This window comes from Stereum hirsutum (assembly GCF_000264905.1).
Source record: "Stereum hirsutum FP-91666 SS1 unplaced genomic scaffold STEHIscaffold_13, whole genome shotgun sequence".
NCBI classification, from domain to species: Eukaryota; Fungi; Basidiomycota; class Agaricomycetes; order Russulales; family Stereaceae; genus Stereum; species Stereum hirsutum.
Window position 1 is genome coordinate 775,317 of NW_006763143.1, and position 25,464 is coordinate 800,780.

At 50.7% G+C, this 25,464-nt stretch overlaps 9 protein-coding genes across 9 annotated transcripts; all 9 read left to right on the forward strand.

The window, feature by feature from the left end:
- Positions 1-171: 171 nt before the first annotated feature.
- On the forward strand, positions 172-2,422 carry STEHIDRAFT_159972 (uncharacterized protein; the record flags this gene model as incomplete). The annotated part of the gene is made up of 3 exons (XM_007307451.1): positions 172-324; positions 1,287-1,998; positions 2,094-2,422. The coding sequence occupies 3 exons, from the start codon at positions 172-174 to the stop codon at positions 2,420-2,422; spliced, it is 1,194 nt and encodes a 397-aa protein (XP_007307513.1).
- Positions 2,423-2,977: 555 nt separating this feature from the next.
- Positions 2,978-4,264, forward strand: STEHIDRAFT_101589 (uncharacterized protein). The gene is made up of 6 exons (XM_007307452.1): positions 2,978-3,125; positions 3,199-3,283; positions 3,380-3,497; positions 3,565-3,577; positions 3,642-3,865; positions 3,931-4,264. Exons 1-6 carry the CDS (start codon positions 2,997-2,999, stop codon positions 3,980-3,982), a joined length of 621 nt encoding a protein of 206 aa, XP_007307514.1. The 5' UTR covers positions 2,978-2,996; the 3' UTR covers positions 3,983-4,264.
- Positions 4,265-4,926: 662 nt separating this feature from the next.
- STEHIDRAFT_32165 (pepsinogen A) lies at positions 4,927-6,572 on the forward strand (the record flags this gene model as incomplete). The annotated part of the gene is made up of 7 exons (XM_007307164.1): positions 4,927-5,022; positions 5,142-5,274; positions 5,536-5,705; positions 5,772-5,912; positions 5,976-6,308; positions 6,371-6,439; positions 6,504-6,572. Coding segments are annotated over 7 exons (1,011 nt in total), but the record flags the coding sequence as incomplete, so codon positions are not given.
- A 948-nt stretch (positions 6,573-7,520) lies between these two features.
- Positions 7,521-9,513, forward strand: STEHIDRAFT_83474 (Metallo-dependent hydrolase). Its single transcript, XM_007307453.1, has 5 exons — positions 7,521-7,544; positions 7,597-7,861; positions 7,937-7,993; positions 8,069-8,797; positions 8,867-9,513. Exons 2-5 carry the CDS (start codon positions 7,656-7,658, stop codon positions 9,345-9,347), a joined length of 1,473 nt encoding a protein of 490 aa, XP_007307515.1. The 5' UTR covers positions 7,521-7,544; positions 7,597-7,655; the 3' UTR covers positions 9,348-9,513.
- A 566-nt stretch (positions 9,514-10,079) lies between these two features.
- On the forward strand, positions 10,080-11,274 carry STEHIDRAFT_159976 (uncharacterized protein; the record flags this gene model as incomplete). The annotated part of the gene is made up of 3 exons (XM_007307454.1): positions 10,080-10,169; positions 10,227-10,432; positions 10,500-11,274. The coding sequence occupies 3 exons, from the start codon at positions 10,080-10,082 to the stop codon at positions 11,272-11,274; spliced, it is 1,071 nt and encodes a 356-aa protein (XP_007307516.1).
- A 1,159-nt stretch (positions 11,275-12,433) lies between these two features.
- On the forward strand, positions 12,434-13,077 carry STEHIDRAFT_113534 (uncharacterized protein; the record flags this gene model as incomplete). Its single annotated transcript, XM_007307455.1, has 4 exons — positions 12,434-12,590; positions 12,651-12,697; positions 12,752-12,897; positions 12,927-13,077. 4 exons carry the CDS (start codon positions 12,434-12,436, stop codon positions 13,075-13,077), a joined length of 501 nt encoding a protein of 166 aa, XP_007307517.1.
- A 1,833-nt stretch (positions 13,078-14,910) lies between these two features.
- STEHIDRAFT_123832 (uncharacterized protein) lies at positions 14,911-19,427 on the forward strand. Its single transcript, XM_007307456.1, has 8 exons — positions 14,911-15,626; positions 15,689-18,505; positions 18,560-18,657; positions 18,718-18,957; positions 19,018-19,081; positions 19,140-19,224; positions 19,281-19,345; positions 19,404-19,427. The coding sequence occupies exons 1-2, from the start codon at positions 14,942-14,944 to the stop codon at positions 17,611-17,613; spliced, it is 2,610 nt and encodes an 869-aa protein (XP_007307518.1). The 5' UTR covers positions 14,911-14,941; the 3' UTR covers positions 17,614-18,505; positions 18,560-18,657; positions 18,718-18,957; positions 19,018-19,081; positions 19,140-19,224; positions 19,281-19,345; positions 19,404-19,427.
- Positions 19,428-19,581: 154 nt separating this feature from the next.
- Positions 19,582-21,112, forward strand: STEHIDRAFT_123833 (Fcf1-domain-containing protein). The gene is made up of 5 exons (XM_007307457.1): positions 19,582-19,715; positions 19,777-19,869; positions 19,935-20,078; positions 20,151-20,305; positions 20,375-21,112. Exons 1-5 carry the CDS (start codon positions 19,628-19,630, stop codon positions 20,756-20,758), a joined length of 864 nt encoding a protein of 287 aa, XP_007307519.1. The 5' UTR covers positions 19,582-19,627; the 3' UTR covers positions 20,759-21,112.
- Positions 21,113-21,829: 717 nt separating this feature from the next.
- On the forward strand, positions 21,830-23,331 carry STEHIDRAFT_159981 (uncharacterized protein; the record flags this gene model as incomplete). Its single annotated transcript, XM_007307458.1, has 10 exons — positions 21,830-21,959; positions 22,018-22,070; positions 22,124-22,140; positions 22,211-22,276; positions 22,395-22,454; positions 22,533-22,691; positions 22,751-22,893; positions 22,965-23,031; positions 23,091-23,118; positions 23,182-23,331. 10 exons carry the CDS (start codon positions 21,830-21,832, stop codon positions 23,329-23,331), a joined length of 873 nt encoding a protein of 290 aa, XP_007307520.1.
- Positions 23,332-25,464: the final 2,133 nt, after the last annotated feature.

Below are 25,464 nucleotides of genomic sequence, written 5' to 3' on the forward strand. Positions count from 1 at the left end.
AAGTTGTTCGTTCACCTGGGTCTGACGTCGCCGCTGCGTCAACTTGTTGCAAGGCCATTGGAACAAGCTTGATCATAAAAGCACAGCCGGACCTCCAGACAACTCGAAATGTTGTAACTTCTGTCTTCTACTCCCATATGCTCTCGAGTATTCAAGTTTTGCGACCACATCATGGCCTACAACAGGCAGCGCTTGGTCAATAACCCAACCACCCTCCTAGCGTGGTCGAGACAGCCTTCTTGGACTACAATCGTACCCAGGCTTGCCTTCACCGGTGCTAGCATAAGAGGCAAGGCCACTTCCACTAAACTGGAGGCACATTCGGTGCGTCTAGAAACTTTCCGATAGTTCACTACACCCCCGTTCCAGAAAAAGATCCTGTGAAGTCTTGACACTGAATCTTCTCTGGAGAGCCACGGTCAACATCCACGAAGGGCAAAAGACTCAACGATACTTCAGCGTCTCCCTGAGCAAACCTGTCGACGCGCGTCATCGATGATGGTGGCCCCACTGGCACATCAAAGATGGGGTTTCCTTATAAGCCCCCAGCCACAGTTCGAAGCGAACAGCAAGGTGCGTTCTTTCCTTTCTCTTTCCCCCTCTCCTTCTCACTTGTGCAACTTGACGATCTGGCACTGGTGCGTGTGCCCATCGTCTATCAACAGTCTTCGCTCAACAGGATCAGTAGTGCCAGCAGCCGGTATGTGGAGGAGTCTGCTGTTCAGGTGTGCTCATGGGCCCGGCGGCCAGCTGCAGAGTCCCACCTGTCTTGTCAGGTCCCGATGATAAATATGTCTTGTCGCTAAGTTCGTGCACCTGTATTCCCTCAACCTCTCTTGTTGTGAAGTAATTTCTCGGTATTCAACATCTCTGTTCATCCTCATGTATAAGTACATACAATATACATGTTTTGATCTACCAACTGCAATGATTGAGAGTCTCGTACCGAAAGGAAGAAAGAAAGCAAAAGTGAAAGTAAAACCAAAAGAAAAGAAAAACCCAAAAAAGGCCTAATCAGCGAGACTTGATTGACCCTTTTGCGCACATTCCGTGAACCTCATCGAAGTCTTCTGCGCATCTCCCTAGAGACTACTCTTCAAAAAGACCTGGTTGATTTGAGAAGTCACGCTCAAGGAAGACTTCATTGGCACTTCGTGGAGCTTACCCGAAGGATGTCCGGAGACACCCGCGTTGATGTTTAGGAAAGCTTCGCGCGGGTTGGTGGTGTAGACGTATCAAACACGAGCAATACCAGCTGAACCCGCAACGTCTTTTTCTCTGACTAGGATAAGCGACCCGGTGGCAGGCCCCCAAAGAGGCGTATCCACACCCTAGATTCATCCCGTCTCGAGCCATCCGACTTCCAAGACATCTCAAGCCAGAACTTCGTCCACTGGAGCCTTACAGTCGACGGCGAAAGTTCCGGATTGAGCCTCTCAACGTTCTATGCTCGTTGTGCAATACAACGAGTGAAGAGAGGGAACCATCCAAGTAAGGTTAAGAACCCAGTTGTTCCATTCCCTGAAGGCACACGTGGATTTTTGTATTACCTTCCTCCGGGCTCCGAGGGCCTCACAACAGACCGTGACGATACTGGCCGGAACTCAGACATCGAACTATCTCCGTTCGAGTCCATAAAACGTGACCCCGACGCCGTCGGTCGAGTCCTTTTCCGCATCACAGACAATAACGACCCCTCGAGCTTTGCTGCAGGGCGGGACCTTATGCAACCTGGAGGTATCACCCCATGGTACGCCGTTCCCCGCAAGAACAGCGCAGCCTGGCGCCTTCTTATTCGAGATGGGCTTCTCATAGACTCCAACAAACCATGGGGGACTCGCCGTCTGACGACTTCCACTATCTCGGCTCTCGAAGAACCGTTCTTGTTCGATCTCTCTAACACCGAGATCAACGTGTATGTGCGGAGTAAACGGGACGGAGGCTTCTACAAGCTCGCCTTCGGTAATCCGTTCTGTATCCACCAGAAATATCGCCCTCGTACACAGTTATATGAAGGCGAGTAAACTATACAAGCTTCGCCGGTTCTAAATAAAAGCTTACGTCTACCTACGATGTGGTCCTAATCTACGCAGGGATCTTACGCTGTCAATTCGAGCGTTCAGCCGCACCAAAGCACGCAGGTACCGACACTTTTGTCATACGGGTACTCGAAATATCGGCCCCCGTAAGACGCCTTCCGATCGAGTCCGACACCGCGAGCTTCAGCACCTATCACCTTCGAGTTCTTGAGACTCCGAGCAGACCAGAGGTTGGAGAACTGCTGCCTCTGACGAGGAAGGGCACTCTCTGGAGTCGTAGGGTATCGAGCGGCGAAAAGAAGGAGAGTAAGTGGAAGAAGGGATGGCACGTCCTTCTGGACAATGAAATGCTCAAGGCCACGAGTTCCCTGTCGGAGGCTTGAGGTGGTGCGGAGAAGAAGTAGTACCTCAGAGAGCATGCTCTAAATGCATGCTTAGTGCTGTAAACCGACTGGGCATCCTATACCAAGCAGAGTACTGGATTTTGGAAGGCGAGAGGATGGCATAAGTACACCCTTCGTTACCATAAGTAATCATACCCATGGAGACCAAGTCTAATCTCGTGATGTTGGTGGAAAGGACCCCGATAGTCCTTTGCCTGTGTATTGAGGCATGAAACCAGAAGCTTGAGTCGGGTTGACAGAAGAGAAATAATGCGCGCGACGCGTCTTCCACGTGGCGCGTAGGCTCTGCCGCCACCGACGCGTCCGCGGGTGACGTCAAGGTTGTCACTTCCCTTCCGCAAAGTCATCATCTTTATGGAGCCTCCGCAGAGTTAGAGTGGGGCCATTGCGCGCTGAAATCGGCGGGAAAATACCGTATTCTACTCCAATCTTAAGTACAGCCTAAAACCCTCCTTCTGTCCATCTATTACCTCTCATCGAAAACACCTCCATCTCGCTTTCACATCCATCCCTTTATCCTTCAAATCCAATAGTGTCCAGGAATATTGTAGACATGGCCGCCATCGCTGTCGCTCGCGCATACCAACACTCCTTTGATACGAGGCCGAATGCTACGCTTGCAGTCGCCGGAGGCGCGCTCACAGCGCTTGGAGACGTCGTCGCCCAGGTCACGCAAAATATCGTACGTTTTCTTCCCCTCTCTACTGACTTCGTTGCTAACCTGGAAATGTCGCTTCCCGGTTGTCCTCGTGCAGCGTGCGAGGCGGGAGTTACACCACACAAGACCACAGTACGACGCAAAACGGACGTTACGCTTCTTTATCTTTGGGGCTGCGATGAGTGCGCTACTTTACCCGTGCTTTGTCTTCTCTTCACTGTCTGGATAGTACAGTACTAAGGTGCCAATTTTTGTTACTTGTTACCTTGTTATCCCAGGTCCATTTATTGGCCGCTGGAACAAGTTTCTGGAATGGAGATTCCCTCTGCGGTCGGAAGGCGGGAAGATTAGCATGAGCTCACTGACGAAGCGGGTGGCCGCAGACCAGATCATTATGTGCGTCTGCTTACATCCTTGCCCCTACAAGCGCCTGCTGACGTGGTCACATCTTTCTTGAATGTAGGGCGCCCATAGGCGTAAGTCTTGAAGTCGCTGTTGTCTACTCCAAGTCTCGGCTGACGCACCTCGTCTGTTTTTCAGCTCACAATGTTCCTCGGCGGTATGGGGATCATGGAGGGTCGCGACCTCAACCATATCAAGGGGAAGTTCCGTGACCTGTACAAAGAGGCCATTATCGCCAACTGGAAGGTCTGGCCTGCGGTGCAGATCATCAACTTCAGATCCATGCCCCTGCCATATAGAGTACCCTTTCAGCAGAGTTGCGGTGTGTTTTGGACACTGTATCTGTCGTTGCTGAACTCGAGGTATGGTTTCTTTGGATGTTCGCATCTCGTGGACAACGGGCTAACTTTGAGCATGACGTATACAGTGAAGAGTGCAAACAGGAACTGGAGGATAACCTTCGCCGTACTTTGGATTGAGGTGACGCTTCCGGTAGACGCTGGCAGTAGACTTGGGCTCTGGATTTTTCATTGCACTACTTATTCATACTTGCATGGATCCTACCTCTTGTCATCTTCATCCGCGGAAGGAAGGAGTGTTATAGAGGAAGAGGATGATATATTGTAATGTATCTTTAGTTATCTTAATCGGTTGTACGAGGATAGGGACTAATAGTTTCATCCGGAGGGGCAGGTTAGGGGTAGATGCTCGACTTGCTTTACTCGGTTTGTATTAGAATGCAATACCATTTTGGTTGTCCCTCTTGTCCAGGACCTCGGCGCAGGCAAAGTGCAACAGTGGTCCAACCCGGGACCGTTTTTATCACTTTTGCTTCCGTACCGAATACCAAGCTGAAGCTTTGATCCCGAATGTCGCTCTCTATTCGGACATCAACGAATGAAGCTTTGATCCTTCACTTGTACACTATCTATCAGGGTAACCTCTTGGATTAACCAATGTGCCGTCATACCTGAAACATTCTGAATCAACTGAGATTTTTTTTGCACTCTCAGGCCAAGGTCTCAGACTAGCAGTCATGGTCCCAATAGCAGCATAGCAGTCACCCCAATGCCACCATGAACCCCACTCCCTCATACTCTTCTCCCTCACCGCGTCAGATTATACGCTACACAACTCTATTCACTGTTGTCCGGTCCATTCTACCTAATCCGACCAAATGATCATCCCATCTCTCTCGCTCTCGCTCTCTGCCTCTATATCGTTCTCCGCTCTCGCTCTAAGTGCCAGCGCCGCTCCCTCTCCCCTCCACCCCAACCATAATGCGAGCACCAACGATATTTCGAGTTTAGGTGGTGGTATCAACTCCAGTAACAGTTCGACGGCACTACACTTCAAGCAGTCTTCTCCGGTGCGGTTGGGTTCCACACATGCTAGCCGTGGTTACGATGGCGGGAGGGCAGAGGGACAATTCGTTGCTTCATTGAGGAGGAGGTCATTCAGACAGGGACCGCCTGTGCAGGACGGAGAGGCTATCGGCATTTTCGATGCGACCTTTCCTGTATGTGCTTTTCTTAACGCCCACGCAATCGGTGTGGCGCGCCACTCTCATATCGCTTCATCATTCAACGTGGGCTGATTATCCATTCATTTTTTTCCATGTCTTGTGTGGACAAATAGAAACTAGAGCTACGCGGTCTCCAAGCCAAATATGAGCAAGCGGCAGAATTCCTCCAAGGCATTGGTATCAACCCGCCGAACCAGGACCTCGCCTCCGCTGCTGAGAACTATATGCCCGCATCAAATGTGACCAGTGGCCCGGATACCTCGACAGTTCTGGAAGGCTTGGAATACCCGGAGGTCCTGCCCAAGAGACAGACTGATCCCGACACACCGCCGGAATATCTCGATCCCAGTTCAGAGGGTGCGGATACCTCCCCCAACGAGCCGACACAAGGTCAGACTCAGCCTCAAGATTCAGAGGGCAGCGGATGGGAAGACAGACAGTCCACCGCGTCAAGCTCTGGCGAAGGAGTTGGGGTATCGGAGCTGAGCGATGGCAATGGTGATGGAGGTGCATCGGAGCTGAACGATGACAATGGTGATGGGGCACCGGTGACGGGTCCATTCTTACCTTCCGTGAGCGCGCAACCTGGCACGGCCAGGCAACCATTGAGAGATGATGTCTCGGGGACTTTGGACTTGTTGTATTATGGCCCGATCAATCTCGGGACGCCGGCGCAGGTATGTGACCCAACTCTATACTTGCCCGCACATTATATTGACCGTTGTTGATATGCTGTGCGGTAGACCTTAACTGTGGACGTCGATACAGGCTCTGCGGATCTTTGGGTGCCCGTGAATTGTCAGGATTGCGGCGGGCATAAGCAGTTTGCTACGTCCAGGAGTTCGACGTATGAGAATAACAACGAAGGGTTCTCGATAACCTATGTAGGTCTTCACATTCGTCTCTGATCCTTATAAACCTGCTCACTAACTTCTAAACCTATATAGGGATCCGGCCAAGCCTCCGGTACACTCGCCACCGACGTCGTCTCCATCGGCGGCCTCACTGTCCAAAAACAAGCCTTCGGTGCAGTCAACCAAGAATCCGAAGACTTCCACTCCTCGCCGAACGACGGGCTTATCGGTATGGCCTTCGGCTCGATCGCCAGCAGCGGCAAACCGACGTTCTTTGAGAACTTGATGATGGAGAGGCAACTCGCTGCGCCGATATTCTCGATACATTTGACGAGGAATCAGGTGCAAGGGAGCGAGGTCTGTTTCGGATGCATGGATGAGAGTAAGTTTAGCGGGCCAACGAGGTGGATTCCTGTGAAATCGAAGGTGAGTTTTCTGTGGTTTACAACACGGGCATCAAGCGTGGCAGCTGATTCACTACCTTCTAGACGTATTGGTCTGTAGGGATGGATGCTATCGTGGTGAACGACAAGGCTGCCATGACCAACATATACGCTGTTCGTCTCTTCCCTACTCTCTTTATTCATGTAACTCCATCTCATATATATCCTTTTCACACAGGCCATTGACACCGGCACGACCCTGATCTATCTCCCGGACCGTCTCGCGGCCTCATTCTACAAATTAATCCCCGGTTCAAAATCAGCGCCACAGTTTGGCTCAGGGTTCTATACCTTCCCTTGCTCCTCCCGCCCCAATGTCGAGCTCTCCTTCAACGGCCAACGCTTCTCTATCAATCTCTATGACTTTAATCTGGGGAGGACCCGTTCGGGGTCGCAGGATTGTGTGGGTGGAATATTGGGTACTGGAGATGGGTTCCCGCAGAATTTGGCGATTGTGGGGGACGAGTTTTTGAAGAGCTGTGAGTAATTCATCTTGCTTATCGGTAGGGGTGCATCTGCTGACTTGAATGTGGATAATTTTAGGGTATTCTACGTATGATTACTCAAAGGGAGCGAGGGTCGGTTTCTCACCGAGCATCAACAACCAGCAATGACCGATATCCACATCTGCGAATTTATAATGATTTACTGTCATCTATGCTCTCCTATAATCACTGGATACATTGTACTGTCTTGTGATACTATTGGTACTCGTGACTATACTATAATACCCCGAGATCCTTCGTGCCCCACATCCAATCCTGTAACCTGACTGAAGGACGGGTAAGACCATCGTGTATGCCACAGTTGCGCCACACGACCCACAGGCAGCGATGTTCTCACGGTACTGCACTAATCCGCCGTCGAGTCGACAAAGTGTTCTAGCTCTGTTCGTAACCTTTCTGAGTCCTAGGCTGCAAATCAACTAGACACCAACATGACTCCCAACCCTCGAGCTCAGTGTAACTTGAAGATATCGGAAGAGCTCCAGAGCTGATAATTAATCAGGATTTCTTGCCGTTTTTCCCTGCTATCGCTGTAAGTTACCTGGACCTCTTAGAACATCGTCACGAGTTGACTCTGGATCTCCAGGTGCTCTCCTGGTTTCCACTCATGATGTCGATTAGAAGGACATGCTGACTGTCAATAGAACCATCCACGGCTCTGGGTGGGACCCTGGGATGCACAATGAATAGAGTTACGGCCAAAGCATTTAAGAGTTCGTATATCACACCCACGTACACTATATATATACTCAGTCGAACGTCTAGCACCGCCCAATCCTTTCTTGATTGCGTTCGACACTATCCACTGTGAAGATTATATCTCCATGGCATACGTCCTTCTCAAGAACGGTCTCGTCCTCACCTTCAAGAACGGCGATCCCAACGCACATGAACTCCAGGCAGATGTGCTGATCAAGGGCGACACCATCATTGATGTGAAGCAAGGGTTGGAGCTGCCTTCTGGAAGTGACGGAGAGGTGGTCGATTGTACGGGGAAATGGATTACACCTGGGCAGATCGACACCCACAGGTACGAAAACATTTACTTCGACGAGTGCTGGGCTCGCTGACATTGTGGCCTATCACTCTTTCGTTGCTGTACCAGGCATGTGTGGATGAGCGTTATGCGTGGCCAACAGGCCGATTGGACACTTGTCGAATAGTGAGTCTTTTTGTAACCCTTCTCAAGTCAGCCGTCTATTTATCGCCTCTTCCTGGTTGCTGACGAATATATCAGCTTAATGAAGATGACCTATGCCCAATCGCCCTACGTCACGGCCTCTGAGGCACATATTGGCACACTCGCAGGATGCCTCGAAGCTATCTCCAACGGTATCACCACCGTCGTCGACCACGCTCACGTCATCAACACACCCGCCCATGCGCCTACCATGATCGACGCGCATAAACAATCCGGGATTCGATCCAGGTTCTGTTACGGTCGAGCAACTCCCATCCCTGCCAACTTTGCCTTCACCAAGGAGCGCGAGGAGGAATTCAGGACCTGGCAGTTGAAACAACTTACCGAATTAGCCTTGGAAGGGGAGAAGAACGGCTTCGGAATGGGTATGCTGTCCGACCGTGTTGGTTTGGGCTTGGGATATGATGCACTTAGGGGTTCGAGGCCTCATGAAGACAATATCGAGGCGCATAGGGAGGTTCTCGCTTTGGCCAGGAAATATAGGCTTTCGCCCATCACAGCTCACTTCGTCGAAAGTCCTTCTGGTGGATACGTGCAAGCTGCCAAGATATTCTCCGATGTCGGTGTTCTGGAGAGTGATGTATTATTTTCTCACTGCACTGGGATTTCGGATGAGGAGTGGGAGCTGATGAAGAGTTCGGGAGCGTCTGTGGCCTCTACGCCGGAGGACGAGCTGGGAATGGGGCATGGGAACCCTGTTGCTTATGAGGCGGTCAAGAGAGGTGTAAGAGTAGGCCTCGGGTGTGACTGCGTTTCTATCCAGAGGTAAGTGTTCATACTTACTCATGTCGGTCACTCTGAATTGGTGTCACCCGTCTTTGTTTTGGACACCAGCGCCGACTTGTTTACTCAAATGCGCGTAGCTCTACAATGGCAGCGCGGACAAGACCATGCAATTCTCGCACATTCACGAAAGCCTCCTCTTCGCAACAATCTCACGTCCGCTTCCGCATTTCGACTCGCCACACTCGGTGGCGCCGAAGCTATTCACCAAGAAGACAAGCTTGGCACCATCGAGCCTGGCAAACTGGCCGACATCGTGATCATCAATGCGGAGAACTCCATGAACTTAGTGGGTGCCGTTAATCCTATCCAAGGATATGTGTTTTGGGCGAAAGGGGAGGACGTGGAGAGTGTGTTAGTGAACGGCGAGTGGGTGAAGCGCGATGGAAGGTTGACGAAAGTCCCTTGGGAAGATGTGGTTGGGCGGTTGAAGGAGGCGATGAAAAGTGTCGACAGCAGGAGGAAGAAGGGCGAGGAGGGAGAGGAGGCCTATAACCAGGCGTTGCATGCATCCGGATGCGTGACACAGTAAACTGTGACGCCATCTTGTCTCGATCAGTGTAGGTGAAATGCTGACTTTTTGATCGCCTGGCATATAGATCTTGCTATCATTGGGACATTCAACCCTTCTGTGGTTTGAGTATTCATACCTATCTCTGTGTCGAAGCCTATTATAAATGGGTTGCGTGGCTTGGTATCCCTTTGGACGACGCAGTCCAGAGATAATGGAATAATAGTGTGCCTATGTCATACGAACAGTCTTACGGATTGTGAATTTAAGCTCGGAATCTCGGGTCCTGGTAATGTTGACTCTGTGAGATACGCTATACCTGTTGAACCTTGATAGTGTTTTTAGGGAGTTGTTCGCACCAATTTATATCGACGGTGACATCTTGGCGCTCGGAGTTCCCGGTTTGTCTGAGCTGATTGCTGAACCTTTCTGAGCGAGCTACCATCTTCTATAAATGGCCACTCACCCTCATTTCGCTCCATTTATCTGTGTTATGTATGCGGGCCCGCTCTCAGATGTCCTCGATAAGCTGTGAGAGGCCGAACTTACAGCGATTCTAAGGTTCTTTCTAGCCGTGCATGTACTGTTTGCGCGTCTCCTATCTTCTGACGGCTCTTACACGAATGGACGCACCTGCATCGTATCTTGTGCGCCGTATTTGCATTGTTAGGCGCCATGTTCGGCACATGGAGTATATAAGTGAAGATTCCTTTGGTCATACCTCAGAATATGTTCCCTTCCCACTCGCGCCACATGTCGGTATACAGAGACTTGCCTTTCGTATTGGAGGAGGGAAGCGTCCCTCCCACCCACCGCGGTGATCCCTGGTTCCGGGATGGAACGGTAAGCTATGTTTCTATCGCCCCGTCGTATTTTGTCGCTCATGAGAGTATCACACAGGTCATCTTGATAGCTGGGTGCATCGCTTTCAAAGTGTACAAGGGGCTACTCTCGCGTGATTCGCAAGTGTTTGCTACCCTTCTAAACGAGACACCACTTGATCGTCTCGTCAGAACACGGATAGAAGGATGCGAGCTGATTCGGATGGACGAGCCTGTATCGAAGCTCCGTCCAGTCTTGCAGTGGATACATGGAGGAACCGGAAAGTATGACCCTAGTCATTTCATTCCAACTTTATAATTTATTGATCACTCTCTTGTTGCCGACAACCAGACATTTTCCACCGTTCGACGACTTCAAGGCCTTGACATTCATGTTCACGTTGGCGGACTTCTATCAGCTTCACAACTTGCCTCGTGCCCTCATCCAACCTTTATTGAAACATTATCTTGACCGTCACCGCCTATACGAACGCTGGGATGGCCTGCATTCGATCCCGAAGCCTATCAATCCCATCCATGCTCTCAACTTCGCACGTACTTACGAAGTACGAATGCTCTCGCTCGTTCCCATCATACTGGTCGATCTCACCGTGTTCGTCTCTGAAGCGGAGCTTCTCGGTGCGAGGGAGCCACGACGCTCGTCTCCTTACGCTCCAGGTCTCAACCAATCACAGGACAGAGACCTCTGCCCCGAGCTTTGGGATCATCACAAAGCTCTGGCTAGAGCCGTCGGTCGCATCATGACAAGGTTCGATGCTGGGCGTGTGTTTAGCCGTCGAGTGCGGTGCTGCTCGTTCAAGAAGTTATACGAACACCTAGTGGAGAAATTGGAGAAGAGAGCAGGTGGTACCGGCGGTGCTAACGAGTGGCTAACAGAGTCCCACGGACGATATGGGTTGGAGTTGATCTTGGAGGCGCGAACAAATTCGGAGAGGGCCTCATATTGCGATGCGTGTTTGAACGAGTTGGATGGGGAAGTGATGGCCGAATATGAGTCGTGGTGGGAGAAGATTCCGAAGATAATGGGGTTGGAAGGGGGCTGGAAAGATGAGGCATTGAGGGATTTACAGTATGGTGACGAAGACGTGGTATGGAACCTAAAGTGACGGTCGGAACAGCATGTCTTATTTGTGAGGCTATCCATTCGTTGTTCTTCGTTTTAACCATCTAATTGCTTAAACTTAGCCAGCAACCACAGATCCTTGCGATGAGAGAGTATCCAGACTGTAGCTCTGGTAGCGGTTGGCTTATAATAGGTATATGCCAGAAATGGAGGACGATAATGATTGTAGGAGGGTGGTGTCATTCTCGGAATGCTCTTGTATACGCAAACATACTCGACGACGCTGGTGAACACGTGAAGGCTGATGAGTACGTGTAGTTCCTGACCTTCAAGTGACGATCAGGCTATAGAGCACTCCCATGTGTACGTTATTAGAGAGGTCAATCGCAAGTCAAAGCCAAGGATCATTTTGTAGGCGTACGCAAATCGATATCAAGGTGAGTCATCATTGGAAAGTATTTACGCAGCGACTGGTGGGGATGAGAGGCACTAAGCCAGAGAGATACCAAGGCCTCTCATGATGTAGACAAGTAATCCGTGCACCGGCGGATGGGCGAGTAAGCATGTCGTGTGGCCCTGGTGCCACGTTGAAGGCATTTGACCGTACGACTCAGTATACTGGACGGCTCGTGTGGTGTCAGAATTGTGAGGCCTTACTGCACGCTGGCGTCTCGTTAAATATTTCAATCTACATCTTCTACGTGCACTTACAAGAATGTGGGCAACTTGAACTGTTCATAGGAAAGCACCAAAAGGAACACAACTCGGGCATATGAGAGTGGCGTAGCATGACGTTTGACCTCAAGACGCAGAAGGACATGTCCTAAACTGTAGACACCACACAATGCTGCACGCACTTACTCCCAATAGAAGGGTATGAGAACAAGTGCCATACTTGATTGTGTTCGAGTTTGGACCTATAGTGGTAAGTCGCTGATAAGTTATAAGGGTATACACCACTGCCTTCGAGACTCCAACTAGGCTTCAACGCCTCAATGCCTCGAAACCCTGAAGATGAAGAATGTCGGAGAAGGCTCACCGTCCGTCCGTCATGTCAAATACTCCTGTTCCCAAGGTTCACGGTCTCCTCAAGCCGTTCTAGACGTCGCTGCATCGTATAAAAGAGGCTCTGACCACCCTCGCGCACCATCAGACAACGAAATCTCTTTACCTCGACGATCCCAAACCCGACAAGCACCATCATGTTCTTCACACGAGCGTTTCTCGCCTTTGTGGTCGCAGCCTCTGCTGTTGCCACGCCCGTGGCACGTGCTGACGACGATAACACAACCTGCTACTTCCTCATGACACCTACACCAGACCTCGGGGCGGACGCGCTCCAGACATCCATCAACTTCGGTCAGCCGCTTCCGCTTTATACGCCCCTTTCGTCTACTGACACTTTACCATGAACCTTAGCTATCAGCAACACGCTCGGTGAAAATTACCCCGGCGAGGAGATCACAGTGAGTCCCAATGCATATCCCTCAGAGTTTTGAGCCTGACGTGGATCACGACAGGATGAGACCCAGCCTCTTGTACGCCACCTCGATGGGACGTACGACGTGGTATCACTCGTCGCCGTCGAAGGCGAGACACTGACGGATGTTGGCGCTGAGGTGAAAAGTTGGGAAGGCGAGACACTAGATGGGCTATATGCTCAGTGGTACGTGGGCGCGGCTACTTGCGTTGTAGGGGGCGCATATTGAATGTGATAACGCTGCGAGAATTATGGGATGTCGATGAAACGGATAGTACCGATGCTCTTGCCCGTGATAGCTGGATTAATATGACATTTTATTGTGCAACATCTGATCGCGAGAGACGATTGATAAGAGCACAATGATGCGAGAAAATAAGGAGAACGTACTGAATAATACACAACACGAGGTCCAGATGAAGCCTCTTTCGCATGATTTGTTGATACGGACGTCGGAAAAAAGACTGGATAATAACAAGATCTACTTGAAGTAAAATGAAAATTTTACGGAGACAGCTGGATGTCAACGGTAGACACATGCAAGACATTGCGAGGACACAGCACTCAAGGCTTTCGACTTAACCGAGCAAGCGGAAGTAAAATAAAAGGCCGGATTTGGGAACAAAAGGCCTCTTACGACGCGACGCGAGCCGACAAATTGGCACGCACAGAGCCAGTCTCCGGGATCAAACCCTTCAGTTGAGCCAAAGTTGAACAGGTGGTTGTTGATGAGTATCTCGAACTGGTCCCCCGAGAGTCGTGCTAATTCGCGTATGTGATGATAGTCTGAAATGTTACGCACGAGAAAGGAATATCGCTGATGCTCCTGTGACGAAGATGAACAATGGAAAGGGACGACGTGTCGTTGGAGGTCGGGGAGAGCTCGGACAGGAGGCATAAAATGGCTAGAGAAACTAGACTGTACTTTGGAGTGTCGAGCGTCTCAAACCGTGTTAGGCAATGTGGTGACGAGGACCTCACGGGGCGAAAGGAGGCGGACCTTGAGGATAACACGGCATCCTGCCAGTGGACCTAGCGGTGCAGTTCTGAGCCCCGCTCGATGGGCTGGATGCCACTCGATAGAAGGCGATGCAAGACCTAGACTAGCCCCGGGAGCCATCAAAAAGAGGTTTTGTTCTAGTTTGGAGAACGTCCGAGTCGTCTTCGTGGTGGTCGTCGTTCTTTCCAAGAATTGCAGTGTGTGGCGCGCCTTCTGTGCAAACCGCCACACCGGGCCGCACATGCTCGACCCACCGACCACCAAACTTTTAAATCCTTGTTGCAAGCCTTGCCACTGAAAGTTGCCGTACGCGTATCTGGGATCACAGCAGGCATCAACTCCTTTCGACCTGGCGGACCGGCGACGGACTGTTTGCGGCCAACGCAAATACAAGATAGGACCACTTTGTGGGGAAAATTGTAGATACATGATGTATCCGCGCGGTGCCCTCGATATTCCCCTCGAAGCGGAAAAAGCGGAAAATTTCAAATACCTTTGGAGGAAACAATCCAGCCACGACAAGGATGTTCTATGAGATTTCCGCTGCATTCAGTCAGGTTGGAACAAAGATGCAATGAGGTATGCGTGTGTCAATCCGCGTGGATCCGTGTGGCAGAAATTCCAAATATAGGGTACTCTTCCGCTTGCTTTCCGCCACCAACTTCAAGTTTCGGCGTGTTTCAGCACACTTTCCGCCATGCACTTCAAATTTCAGACCAACTTCCGCCAAATTTGGCGGAATGTGGTCCGGTATTTAAGATTTCTTCACCGGCCTCGGACGCAACCTCCTTATGGACTAATGTGAAATTCTGTAACACACCAGAAAGGACGCCACTGACTCTGTATATGCTGTATCGGACCTTTTCCAATCATTCCTTTTGTTTCCAGCATTAGAAATACCTTGGTGTGATCAGCTCACCCGAAGTCTCGAAATATCTGCGAAATTCGGCTTCACCGAGTTTGATCTAGAATTTGCGCTGGGCGTGGTCCATTGGAAGCTCATCGGTCCGCCCAAGATAGGTTGATGCCTGGTGTGGATCTTCTAGGAAGGTATCGCTGTGCACAACTTAATATTATTTGAGATGAACTGAGCGCGTACCTGAGCACGCATTGAACGTGTGGCGCGTGACGTCAAGGCTAAAGCCTGCTTGCTCTCTGCACGACAAGGCACGACTTGTTCTTTCTCTCTTTACCATCCCCGCGCCTATACCCACCACTAATCCGCGCACGATGGCTCGTCCATCGTCGCCGCACACTGTGTATCCAAACTCTTCCAATGACCACAGTTTTACGCCCAGACGAGAATTCATCAGGGACGACCGAGTTCCCTCCACTTTTGCTATCCTCACTCTCTCTGCTTCTTCTCTCATCAGGCTCTTTGGCTTTCCTCAGCCCTTCATCTCCGCTCTCAGGAAACTACTGCTTGAAAAGGATCGTCTTGCAGTTGGTTTTCGCGAGGATATCACGCAGAACTTTTGCGAGTTCACTCTCGAAGGGAAACCATGGGCGAGCCCCAAGAGCATTCCCTCCGAAAAGCTCCTTGTGGATATCCTTGCCGTTCTCTTTCAACATGGCTATGTCTTCCTTTCTACGCTAGACTATGGCCGCGAACAGGACGATCGTGTCGTTATGGCGTTTTCAAAGCCCAGTCCTAATCATGCCCCACAATCATCCACTCCCCTACTCTCGCCCCTTCATAGAACTAGCGGCCACTCGCCTACTCCCACTCTTCCGCCTGTGAGAGTCCCATTTGCCCTATCCTTTCCCAACGCCACGACTCTCCGAGTCATTTCCCCACCACTTCATTCCACCCCCGCGATCCTGCAAGCAGTGCGAGGTGCATGGCCACGTGGTGTAGAATCCGAAAAGAAAGTCGGCGATTCTACGTTTGAGTTCAAACTCAAGGGCTACAAGTGTACGAAATGCGCCCCGTCTCCTTCATCCGCTTGTTATCTTATAACTTCGTCCATCATCCAGGGTTCCAGGAGGATACATTCGCGACTGACTCGCTGCGACACGTGTTGACTATCCTTGCCTCATTGAACTCGTTCGGTTTTACTCTTCAGACATCAATCTCCGTTGCAAATCGATCACGAGTCAAGGACCTATGGATCTTTACTGGTCTCAGTAATGCAGACCCGCCAGATTCGCCGCCTGCTAGTCCCGACATGTCCAAGACTTCCTTGCAGGTAGCTCAGGGAGGGCCGACGCCAGACACAGGTCGTTTTGTAGACCATCGAAAGGCGAGCAGCGTCCCTGGACTATCGCAATCTCACCTTGATAAGACAGGCCACGGCCGTGCGGCTACTGACAAGGGGCCCACCGCAGCCGTCACGCAGTCGTCACCTCTCGCGAGCCATCCTAGTCTCTTGCGCAAGCCCGCTCCACGAGCACAGCTCCCAGTATCTGTTGCTGGATCTAGCACATCTCAGGAAGGCGTGCCTCCCATGTCTGGACCAGCCACGCAACGCCTTCCTCGCACGTCTGAAGAACTCGTCCGTGCCAATCTGCCTAGCACCGTGGGCAGTGCCACAGATATGACTGGCATAGGTACCGCCGCCCACCAGGCGATGGTCGGACCTTCTGCAGAACCCAGTCCAGCCATTTTCTATTCCACGTCCCCCAAGCCACCGGATACCCATAATCCATATTTCCCCTCGACCACCGCTGCTCTCGCACAATCCGCCAGACCGGCATCACCCAAGGCCATTCCTAAGGCACGAGATACCCCGCCAGAGTCTGTTCCCCAGAGTCCGGAACCGTCCACTACCACTTCGATCACTCCTCCGGCTTTCCCTTCTCCCAACGCGACCGTCGAGCAACCTCCACGAAACACCCTTCAATCGACCGCGACCACGTCGACAACTTCGACCCCTCCTCTTCTCGGTCCCGGAGCATTCCGTGATTCAGCTTTCAGCTCAAACACGACGCAGACGTACGAGATCCCTATTACATGGACCGGGAAGGAGCCAGAGAAGGATACGCCAGACGGTAGGAAGCTTCGTGATCCGGTTCTTCCTGGTGGTTGGGCGAGTCCCGTACAGGAGAAGCCTGAACTGGACGAGTCTTCCAAGTCTTCGTCCCCGACCGATGGGCCAGTCGAGGACCAAACAGACAGCAGGGACGACGGATTCCTGCGCCCGGGTGGTGAATTTGGACCACGAACGAAGGAGATGACGCCGGAGCAGCAGCAGGTTAGGGTCAACGAGCCCCAGTTGGTGCAACAGGAGACGGAGAGAAAGAGTCACCCGGTTCTTTTTGGCGAGATTCCAGGAGCGAAGTTGGAAGTGAAGAATGTCGGTGATACCAAGAACGACACCCCGAGCGTTAAGCAGGAGCGACATAAGAGCGCAGATGGCTGGGTCATGGTCAATGTCGCACAACCGACTTCCCCGTCTAGTCTTCATCCACCCTCACATACGAAGAGCGCGTCGGAACCTGCGGTGACGCTTTCGAAACCGGCCAGTCCTCCGAACGGCAACGGTGTTACGCACGCGGTGAAACCCTTGGAGTCATCCATGTCACCAGCAGCGAAAGCTATCGTTATGGCGGACGCTCTGGAGGCTCATAAGCCAAAGGGTGGAAGCAGGGCCACTTCGCCTGCTAATGACGCTAGGCCAGCTGATTCGCCTTCTAGGCCAAGTTCTCCACAACAATCATCGAGTTTCCGCCGTCTTTTCTCGCTCAATCGGTCCGGAGATGAGTCGCAGGGGAAGCAGAAGAAGAGGGAGAAAGACGATCGCGGTCGTAGTAAGCTGTCGGGGGCTGGCGTGACGAAGACGAAGAGTATGGCTCAGGAGGAGATCGACGAGAAGAAGAAGGCGGGGAAGACGTCGAGGTGGAAGAGGAATAAGGTCCCTCCAGACGTTTCCAAAGCTTCGGAGCGCGTGGCGGTGGATTGAGCACCGCCGAATAGGACTTTCTGGTATGTATGGCTAGATCTTCTCAATCCTCTGCCTCGTTCGGCCTGGTGTTTCCATTGATTGTTTCTTTCTGTGGACTTTTTTGTGTCGTGTTCTTGGTCACTTGATGGGACGCGACTCCCTTGTTGCAATGCTTTTTGGATGGAAGGTCTATTTTTTAATCATGTTTGCCTTCATGTTGCTCGAATATCTGTAATCCTACACTTTTGTGCGCACTTCCAACCGACTCCTCTCTTTTCTTCATTATCTTATGTATCTTGTTTCTTACCCCGCCCATGGCTGTACGACTACTTACTTAACTAGCACCTCTTTCACCCTTCAAGTTGTTGTCCGCCGTCGGCTGCGTACTCCTCTCCTCCTCTTCCACACGTCTCTGACATATCCTAATCTTTATCTGTAGTAGCTGGTATGCTTAGCGGTTGGCATTCTTTTGCTCGACGGTCTTTTCTCTTGACTTTATGCTTGCTTAGATTGTCTGGTTACAGCGTAGAACACTTCATTGGTGTACTGCCCTTTGAATTCTTGTGTTTATGATGGATTGATTTTGTTCGCTCTGCTATAGTAGCACCCTGTACATAGTGCATTTACGATGATAACGAAGTGGGACGATTGTTTGTACGTGGAGATAGACAGTGAACGATTCCTGGGTCTGCAGCGCACAGACAAGACTGACAGTCATTTGATTAGTGAGCCGCAACATCGATTCGTACCAGATTCTATTTGTGGAGAATTTAAGACGGCTATCGTACATGAACGACAACCCTATCGTCGTTTCTTTGCCTTCTTGCTTGGCGTCGCGGTAGTCGACGCCTTGCCCTGCTTAGACGCATCTGCTTCCTTGGTGTCATCCGGATTCACAAGAGCATTGAAGCTAGAACAATGCATGAGAAGGCCATATAAATCGAGAGTCGTGGAGAGGTATTACCCGTCCATAAGGTTGCCGCTTTGTAGCGAGCTCTGTACCTTAGCCATCTTCGCATGGTTCTGACTAACCTCTTGCGCCAGCTCAGGATCCATATTCTTCTGTCAAGAGATATCTGAGTCAGAGCCATCTCAGCGTCATAAATGTTGGGGAGACCGTACCATGAGATATGGCATGGCGAGCATCATGCCTCCTCCAAACACCATCATCAGCATCATTGGATTTTGGAACATTCCAACGATATTGAAGGATTGGGGAGGTATGAAGAAGTTGTTGCGGTGGCGAGGCGTGAGTTTGATGGGGTATGGAAGTTGGATGGGTGAAGGAGGGTTGAGGGGTGTGCCTGCTACGTATGGCCGTACTTCTGGGACATCAGAAGACTGAGAGATATCTATCCGCAACTGCGTGCGAGTAAGATTTAGTCGAAGGGTATGGATACTGTGAAACGGGACGGGACTCACTTTGTCGAACTGGTGGCGAGGCGACAGAACGGAGAGTACATATGTTCCAGGTTCAACGTCTGAGCTAGGTGAAGTAGTGAGGATCAGGGTGTGGCGACACGAAAAGATGGCGAGCTCCATACAGAGTGAAACGTCCGTCTCGTGCTATACTCCCAGAGTAAGCCGAGTTATCAAGAGCAACCTTAGCTCTTCCCAATTCAAAGACATCTGCAACGGGTCAAACGTTAATACAACAGTTCCTGAAAGTGGGGGGCGGCACGCGCCTTGGCAATGCTCATTCCAGTGTATGCTGCCTGTGACGTCCACCGCGAGTGCTGACCAGAATACGCTATAATATGTTCCTCAAGTAAGTGTGCAAATTCAGAATGACGATTCGACAGGCAGACCTCAAGAGCGTGACGACCAGTGAAACGGACTTCATGGACGGAAAGAGAGACGCGTAACGTGGCGTAGACGGTGTGCCTAATTTTGGAACAGTTGGAAGCCTTTGGACAACAAGGCCAAACAACCGCTTTGCTGATGCTTTGCAATTTCTTTTCGGGCATTCTCACCCCTCCTTTCGTGCCGATCTCTGTACACTTTCCCCACACTTGTTTCTCTACCTTTCAAAATGCGTCAAAAGAGAGCCAAAACGTATCGCAAGCTGATGGCGTTATATAGTCTGCACTTTGGGTTCAGACAACCTTACCAAGTGCTTGGTTCGTTCTCACAGTACAGTCGTCCTCCAACGATATCATTTAACTCGGTATATGGATATAGTGGATTCCGAGATGTGCAAAGCAGCAATAGCGCTGAAGGAAGTTGATTTCTACAAGCTCATGGCTGACTCGCTGCAAGGGACTGTCAAACCAAGTACGTATCGTCCTTGTGTCGCAGGGGTACGGTAGGCTAACACTGACGCACAAGCGCCTCATTAGTGATCACACAATGCTGCATCCATGAGCTTTATCTTCAAGGAAAGGAGCAACAACCTGCTGTCGATCTCGCAAAGAGCTTCGAACGTCGAAAATGCAATCATAAGGAGGCAATCCCTGGGGATGATTGTGTCTCAAGTGTCATCGGTGCGACAGCTACTTATCTCCTTCTCTGTCACATGGAACATCTACTTAGTATAGTTACCCTTCGGATCGTAGGTGACAAGAACAAGCACCGATATGTCGTGGCCACACAATCTCAGCCTCTTCGCGTCAAATTACGTTCCATTCCCGCTGTGCCAATCCTCCACATGAATCGCTCCGTCATGATTCTAGAACCTCCAAGTGATACCACTCTCCGTGCGAAAGCCCTGGTAGGTCACCACTCGCTTGTCGTCCGAACCCTTCTCACTTGCATCTTACTTTCGTGCTTTGGCCGATAGGCGGAACAAGAGGCTCTCAATCCTTCCACGTCCGAAGCAGCCCGACTCAGAGTTTCAGAACCTCCGCAGGAGTCACCGAAAAAGAAGAAAAAGGGTCCAAAGGGTCCGAACCCACTCAGCGTCAAGAAAAAGAAAACAGAAGTACCACCAGCGAGAAAGGACGGCGGGGTTAAAGATGGGGGAAGACAATCTTCGGAGTCGCGGAAGAGCAGCACAGAGGACCGACCACGGGTAAATGTGGGAGAGAAGAGGGACCGTGAGAAAGACGAAGTCCACGGACCGCAGAAGGGCGATGGCGAAGAGCTGAATGGTGTAGGACATAAACGGAAAAGGCGACGGAAGGCTGGTACTCCACAGCCTGAGCCACCAGCTCCTCCAGAGTAATGTCTTTCACTATCTATCTCGGCACGATGCTCAATTTGACTCTCCGGACAATCGATACAATTCGGTATTAGTGGACTCCGTGCTTCATAGACGACCAGATCCGACTCGATTTCTCCGCATTCGGCAACAGCTATGGAAGCAACACCTCCCAGTTGCTATGCATACAGTGGACACAGTCGTACTCGAACCGTTATCTGTGCTGGGCGGCAGGAGCAGTACGTCTTCAAGGAGTCAGCGGCTCGGCCACTTCCCGAACTCTCTACCTCCATAACTCTTGTCACTACACATCTGTTCGCCATCTTACATCTCGCGATCATCCTACTCGGTGTATCGCATGTCTGAGCACATAAGACCAGGAGTCGTTCCGGTTATAACTTACAGGATTTGCAGGCCGCTCAAGCCAGGTTGGCGAACACAGCAGTCATCGTTCATGAGCTAGCTCGAGGACGACGATCTAGCTTAGAGAGAGCGCCAGGCAGTCGAACGTCTTCTCGTCCATCGTCTTTGTCCGGAGGCGATTCTGGCCTGCAAACCAATCCGAAAAGACAAGCCTCGCTCAGACGTCAGAGCTCCACGTCAGACGAGGATCGTGTCATCGTAGCCTCAGAAAAGGTCGAGGATGCTGACGTTGCTGAGATAAATTTAGAGTTTAGGAAAGCATAGCGACGTAGACCGCCTCAGTGCGAGAAACCTCGAATGACTCTCGAATTCACACGCATCGCGTAGACGGCCGACTTTCCTCCTGTTTCCGTTCTCTCTATCTACTGCACAACATTACAATACTTGTACCACCACTACGCGCTCTGACAAAGCCCTCCTAGGACGGAAGACAACTATCATAACCGTGTAATCACCAACTGGAACATATCCGCTCTCTGATCCACAGCACCACCAGGTTGTACGCCTTCCTGAGTGTTCTTTTTCTCACTTCTCACCGATCGCGTGCTTTTGATACTAACTGTGGGAGCCATGCAAGGCTTTCCGCAGTGTGCTTCGGTCAACCACTCTCTATTCGACCTTTGACTTATACCATCGCTCGATGTCTCGAGTTGAATCATTCTGTAGCTTGACATGGCATTGATCACCCGTGTGGAGGCCCAAGCGCGGGTCCATCCTCCGTCTCTTCACTGTGGTAGTCACGGTGTACCTCATCCGCTCAAGTGTTTCAAACCTCAATTTGATCTCCCTCGTTCTATTGCTCGTGGGTCTGCTAGGCAACTGATATATATGGCGCACAACTTACCCTCACTGGTCAATAGTGTCGGCTCTGTCGTTCGTTGCGTGGGATGTGTGTATCACGTTCGGTGATGAGGTATGGAGACTTTTCATCCGCCTGAAGATCTTCTTGTTGACTTCTATCGACAGGTCGAATTGATCTGGAGGTAGCTGGCTTCATGAAAGTTCTCAGAACTTCTGATGTCCTGATCCCAACTATCCACAAAATTTGAACAGAACCCCGTGGAATCATTTGAAAACCGTGTACATCCTCATACGAGCTGTGCTCATGGTATCTCAGACGTACGCGCTTCAGGATCTTTCTATCACTGCTGACACGTTTAACCGACCAAGAGATTCAGCATGAGCACCTATCTGGCTCTGACCGAATTACCACCTAACTGTCTGTTGCTGATGACAGCCCAAGTCCTGACGACGATAGTCTTGATGTTGCTTTATCAAGGACTTATGACCATCCGAGGTGCGCTTTTCACGGTGACTCCTGCAAGCTGTGTCTAACATACACTTGACACAATTGTGTAGTATGTTCCATATACAGGCACAATGCCTTGGTGCTCAACGGAGTTCGCATATTGTTTGTTTTGGAGGTAGCTGCGGTGGTCGGCCTATTCGTTTACTCTAGGCCGCTCACGCACTCCAACAGCCACTGCAAAGGACCCTCTACCGCGCGATCGCCTTCTCAGAGATTTCTCTTCGCGTACGTGACTATCATATTTAAGTCACAGAGCTGCTTGTTAATGAACATGCCATTGGTAGTCTGCCTCCTTTAATCCATGATTCCACACTCTTCCTCTTGACGTGGATCAAGTTTCAAACATCGCTTCGCCACGGCTGGGGACGAGTGCCTGCGGTCAAGAAGTTTGTTCAAGACGGCATTTGGGCGTATGCTTTGCCTTCGGGTGAGTGCTCTTGAATATGATTTCATGTAGCGTCCGTCAATGCGCTGCTTTTCTGACGGCTTTCCTCTCAGCGGTTCTGCTCATAAACATGGGTGTAAATGTGTCTAAAGATGGTTACTATGCAACCCTAGTATCCCCGTGAGCTCTCTTGGCTTATCCGTGGACACTGTGCATCGACGACTCATCCGTTGGTCCAGGTGGATCAGTGCGGTGAACGGGTTTTCTGTGAGTCGCGTTCCAATGAATGGTGCACAGTGAACGGTCTGCTGATACAAAAATAATACCTAGGGATACCGCCTCGTGCTAAACCTTATGAAGATGCTTCACGAAGATACTGTTAGCTCTCTGGAGCTCGATTCTCAGATAGACCGGGACTCGCAGTATACGTATCCACCGTCGGATAGACGTGCACGGACACCTTCTCCGGCTTCGGTGTGAGACATTCTCTCCGCTTTATTTGCGAGTATGATGCTAGACTGTACAGTTAGTGCCACTGAATAACAGTGATTATGCTCAAGTGTCTTTCCTTTGGCCAGGATGAAGTGAGACGATCTGCCACAATACGATATCGCACATGTCGTTATGATGATATGGGAGACCTACCGAGCGACCGTAGGCGTAATGAGTCGTCATGTGCCCCTAGTCCATACCGCCACATGGCCAGAGATTCAGAATCCCAGGCATCGTCGTTCTTCCCTTCCGGTTCTCACTCCTCCGATTATCATATCAGCAATCGGTGCCCGACATGAATCGAAAGCGTGGCATCTCGTGGTAGACCTAAGAGCGAATTCGACTCGAAAACCTTCCCGTCGAAGGGTAACCCTTCGACATTTCCCCAACCGCCGACTCTCGGTTCCCACTTGGCGGAAGGTTGAACTGGCCAAACGGATTCAGGCACGGGATCAAGGCTTTCTCACAACTCATTATGCACAGCTGCGAGGGAACATGAGCAGGCCTTTTTTCGAGCTCACTGGTCTTCCCTTGCGCGACCGTCGAACGGCTGTCATTCTATGTCATGAGCGAGACGACTCGTCAGAGTTCTCAAGCTCAGTTCCTCTAAATGCCTACTCAGCTTTCTTCTCCGAATCGCCTACATCATCATAATTCGCATCATACTGATAGCCTTCAGTTCATCAATCCTACCATTGTTGCTGGTGTGTAAACCTATCGCACTCGCTAGCAATTGGAGATCAAGAGACTTACTTGTCTCCGTTCTGTTTTCACGTGGGCAGTAACCTCATTCTCATTTCTGGCATGGGATATGTGCGTCACACTGGACGACGAGGTATGCTTGTCTCACCCTACGGGCATGGCCTAACGTTGATGAGTGTTCGAGGCCGAGCTCATTTGGAGGTATGGCTTCTCTCGGGCGAAGTTCACAACAAGACACACTAACTATAAATTTACAGGAGGCCTTGGTCCCATTTGAAGTCTATCTACGTCTTTATACGTTTCGCCGTGTTGTTCGCCAAGATGCAAGTTTTATTCTCCCACCTTGGGCCCGCCCACGTTGACATAATAATTTCGAAATACCGCCCGCCAGTTTGGATGTTTGGCTGTCCGTCGTCCCTCAACCTCCTGGCGACTGTAGTGCATGGATAACAGGCCAGGTCATAACCACGATCATTCTTATGTTGGTTACCCAGAGTCTGATGACATTGCGAGGTCTGTCATCATCCTATCTAAGTCACTGCAATATGCTCACGACTGCGAGCATGCTCAGCTTCCTCCCTTTACAGGAATAATTGCATCATCTTCCGCGGCGTTCGCATTCTATTCCTGCTACATGCGGTGTCAGTCATCAGCATTTACTTCGTCTTCAAACCGAAATATTCTCCCGATGGCCAGTGTGTAAGGGGTCCAAAACTTATTCAAGGTTCGCCAAATGCAGTGGAGCAGTATGCCTATGCGTATGTAGAGCATATTTCAGCTCCGATGTTGGTAGGCTGACATGCATCTCTGTATAGGGTACCGCCGCTTGTATTCGATTTCATTCTCTTTGGATTGACCTTGTTCAAATTTCACGCTTCAATCCGGCATGGCTGGAGACATGTCCCTGTCATCTCTAAGTTTGTGCGCGACGGTGTCTGGGCATATGCGCTCCCGTCTTGCGAGTATCGTCTCCTAGTTCTCGAGTCATGAAGCCGGGTCTAACATTTCTTTGCCAGTGAGCTTCGCTATGAACCTATGTTTGAATCTATCGGGCGGTGGTCATTATATTGCCCTTGGCACTCCGTAAGTTCCGTATCGTCTGTTGACCAGTATACACACTTATTCCACCCAAGCTGGATAACTGCCGTTAACGGGTTCACGGTAAGCTGTTGAAGATTGCTTCGTATACGGAAAATATTGACGGGCGGTATAGGGATACCGTCTCATCTTGAGTATTCTCAGGATGCTACACGACGCAGAGATCCATGGTGGGCCCGTAGAAATGGAATCTCTTACTCGATTGGACAGTGGACTTGATACTGATACCGATCTCCACTTACCTCGGGCTGATCACCGTATGTTTACTTTGTCGTACAGCTGAGAACTTTGTTGATGATGACCTTGCAGTGCATGAAGATG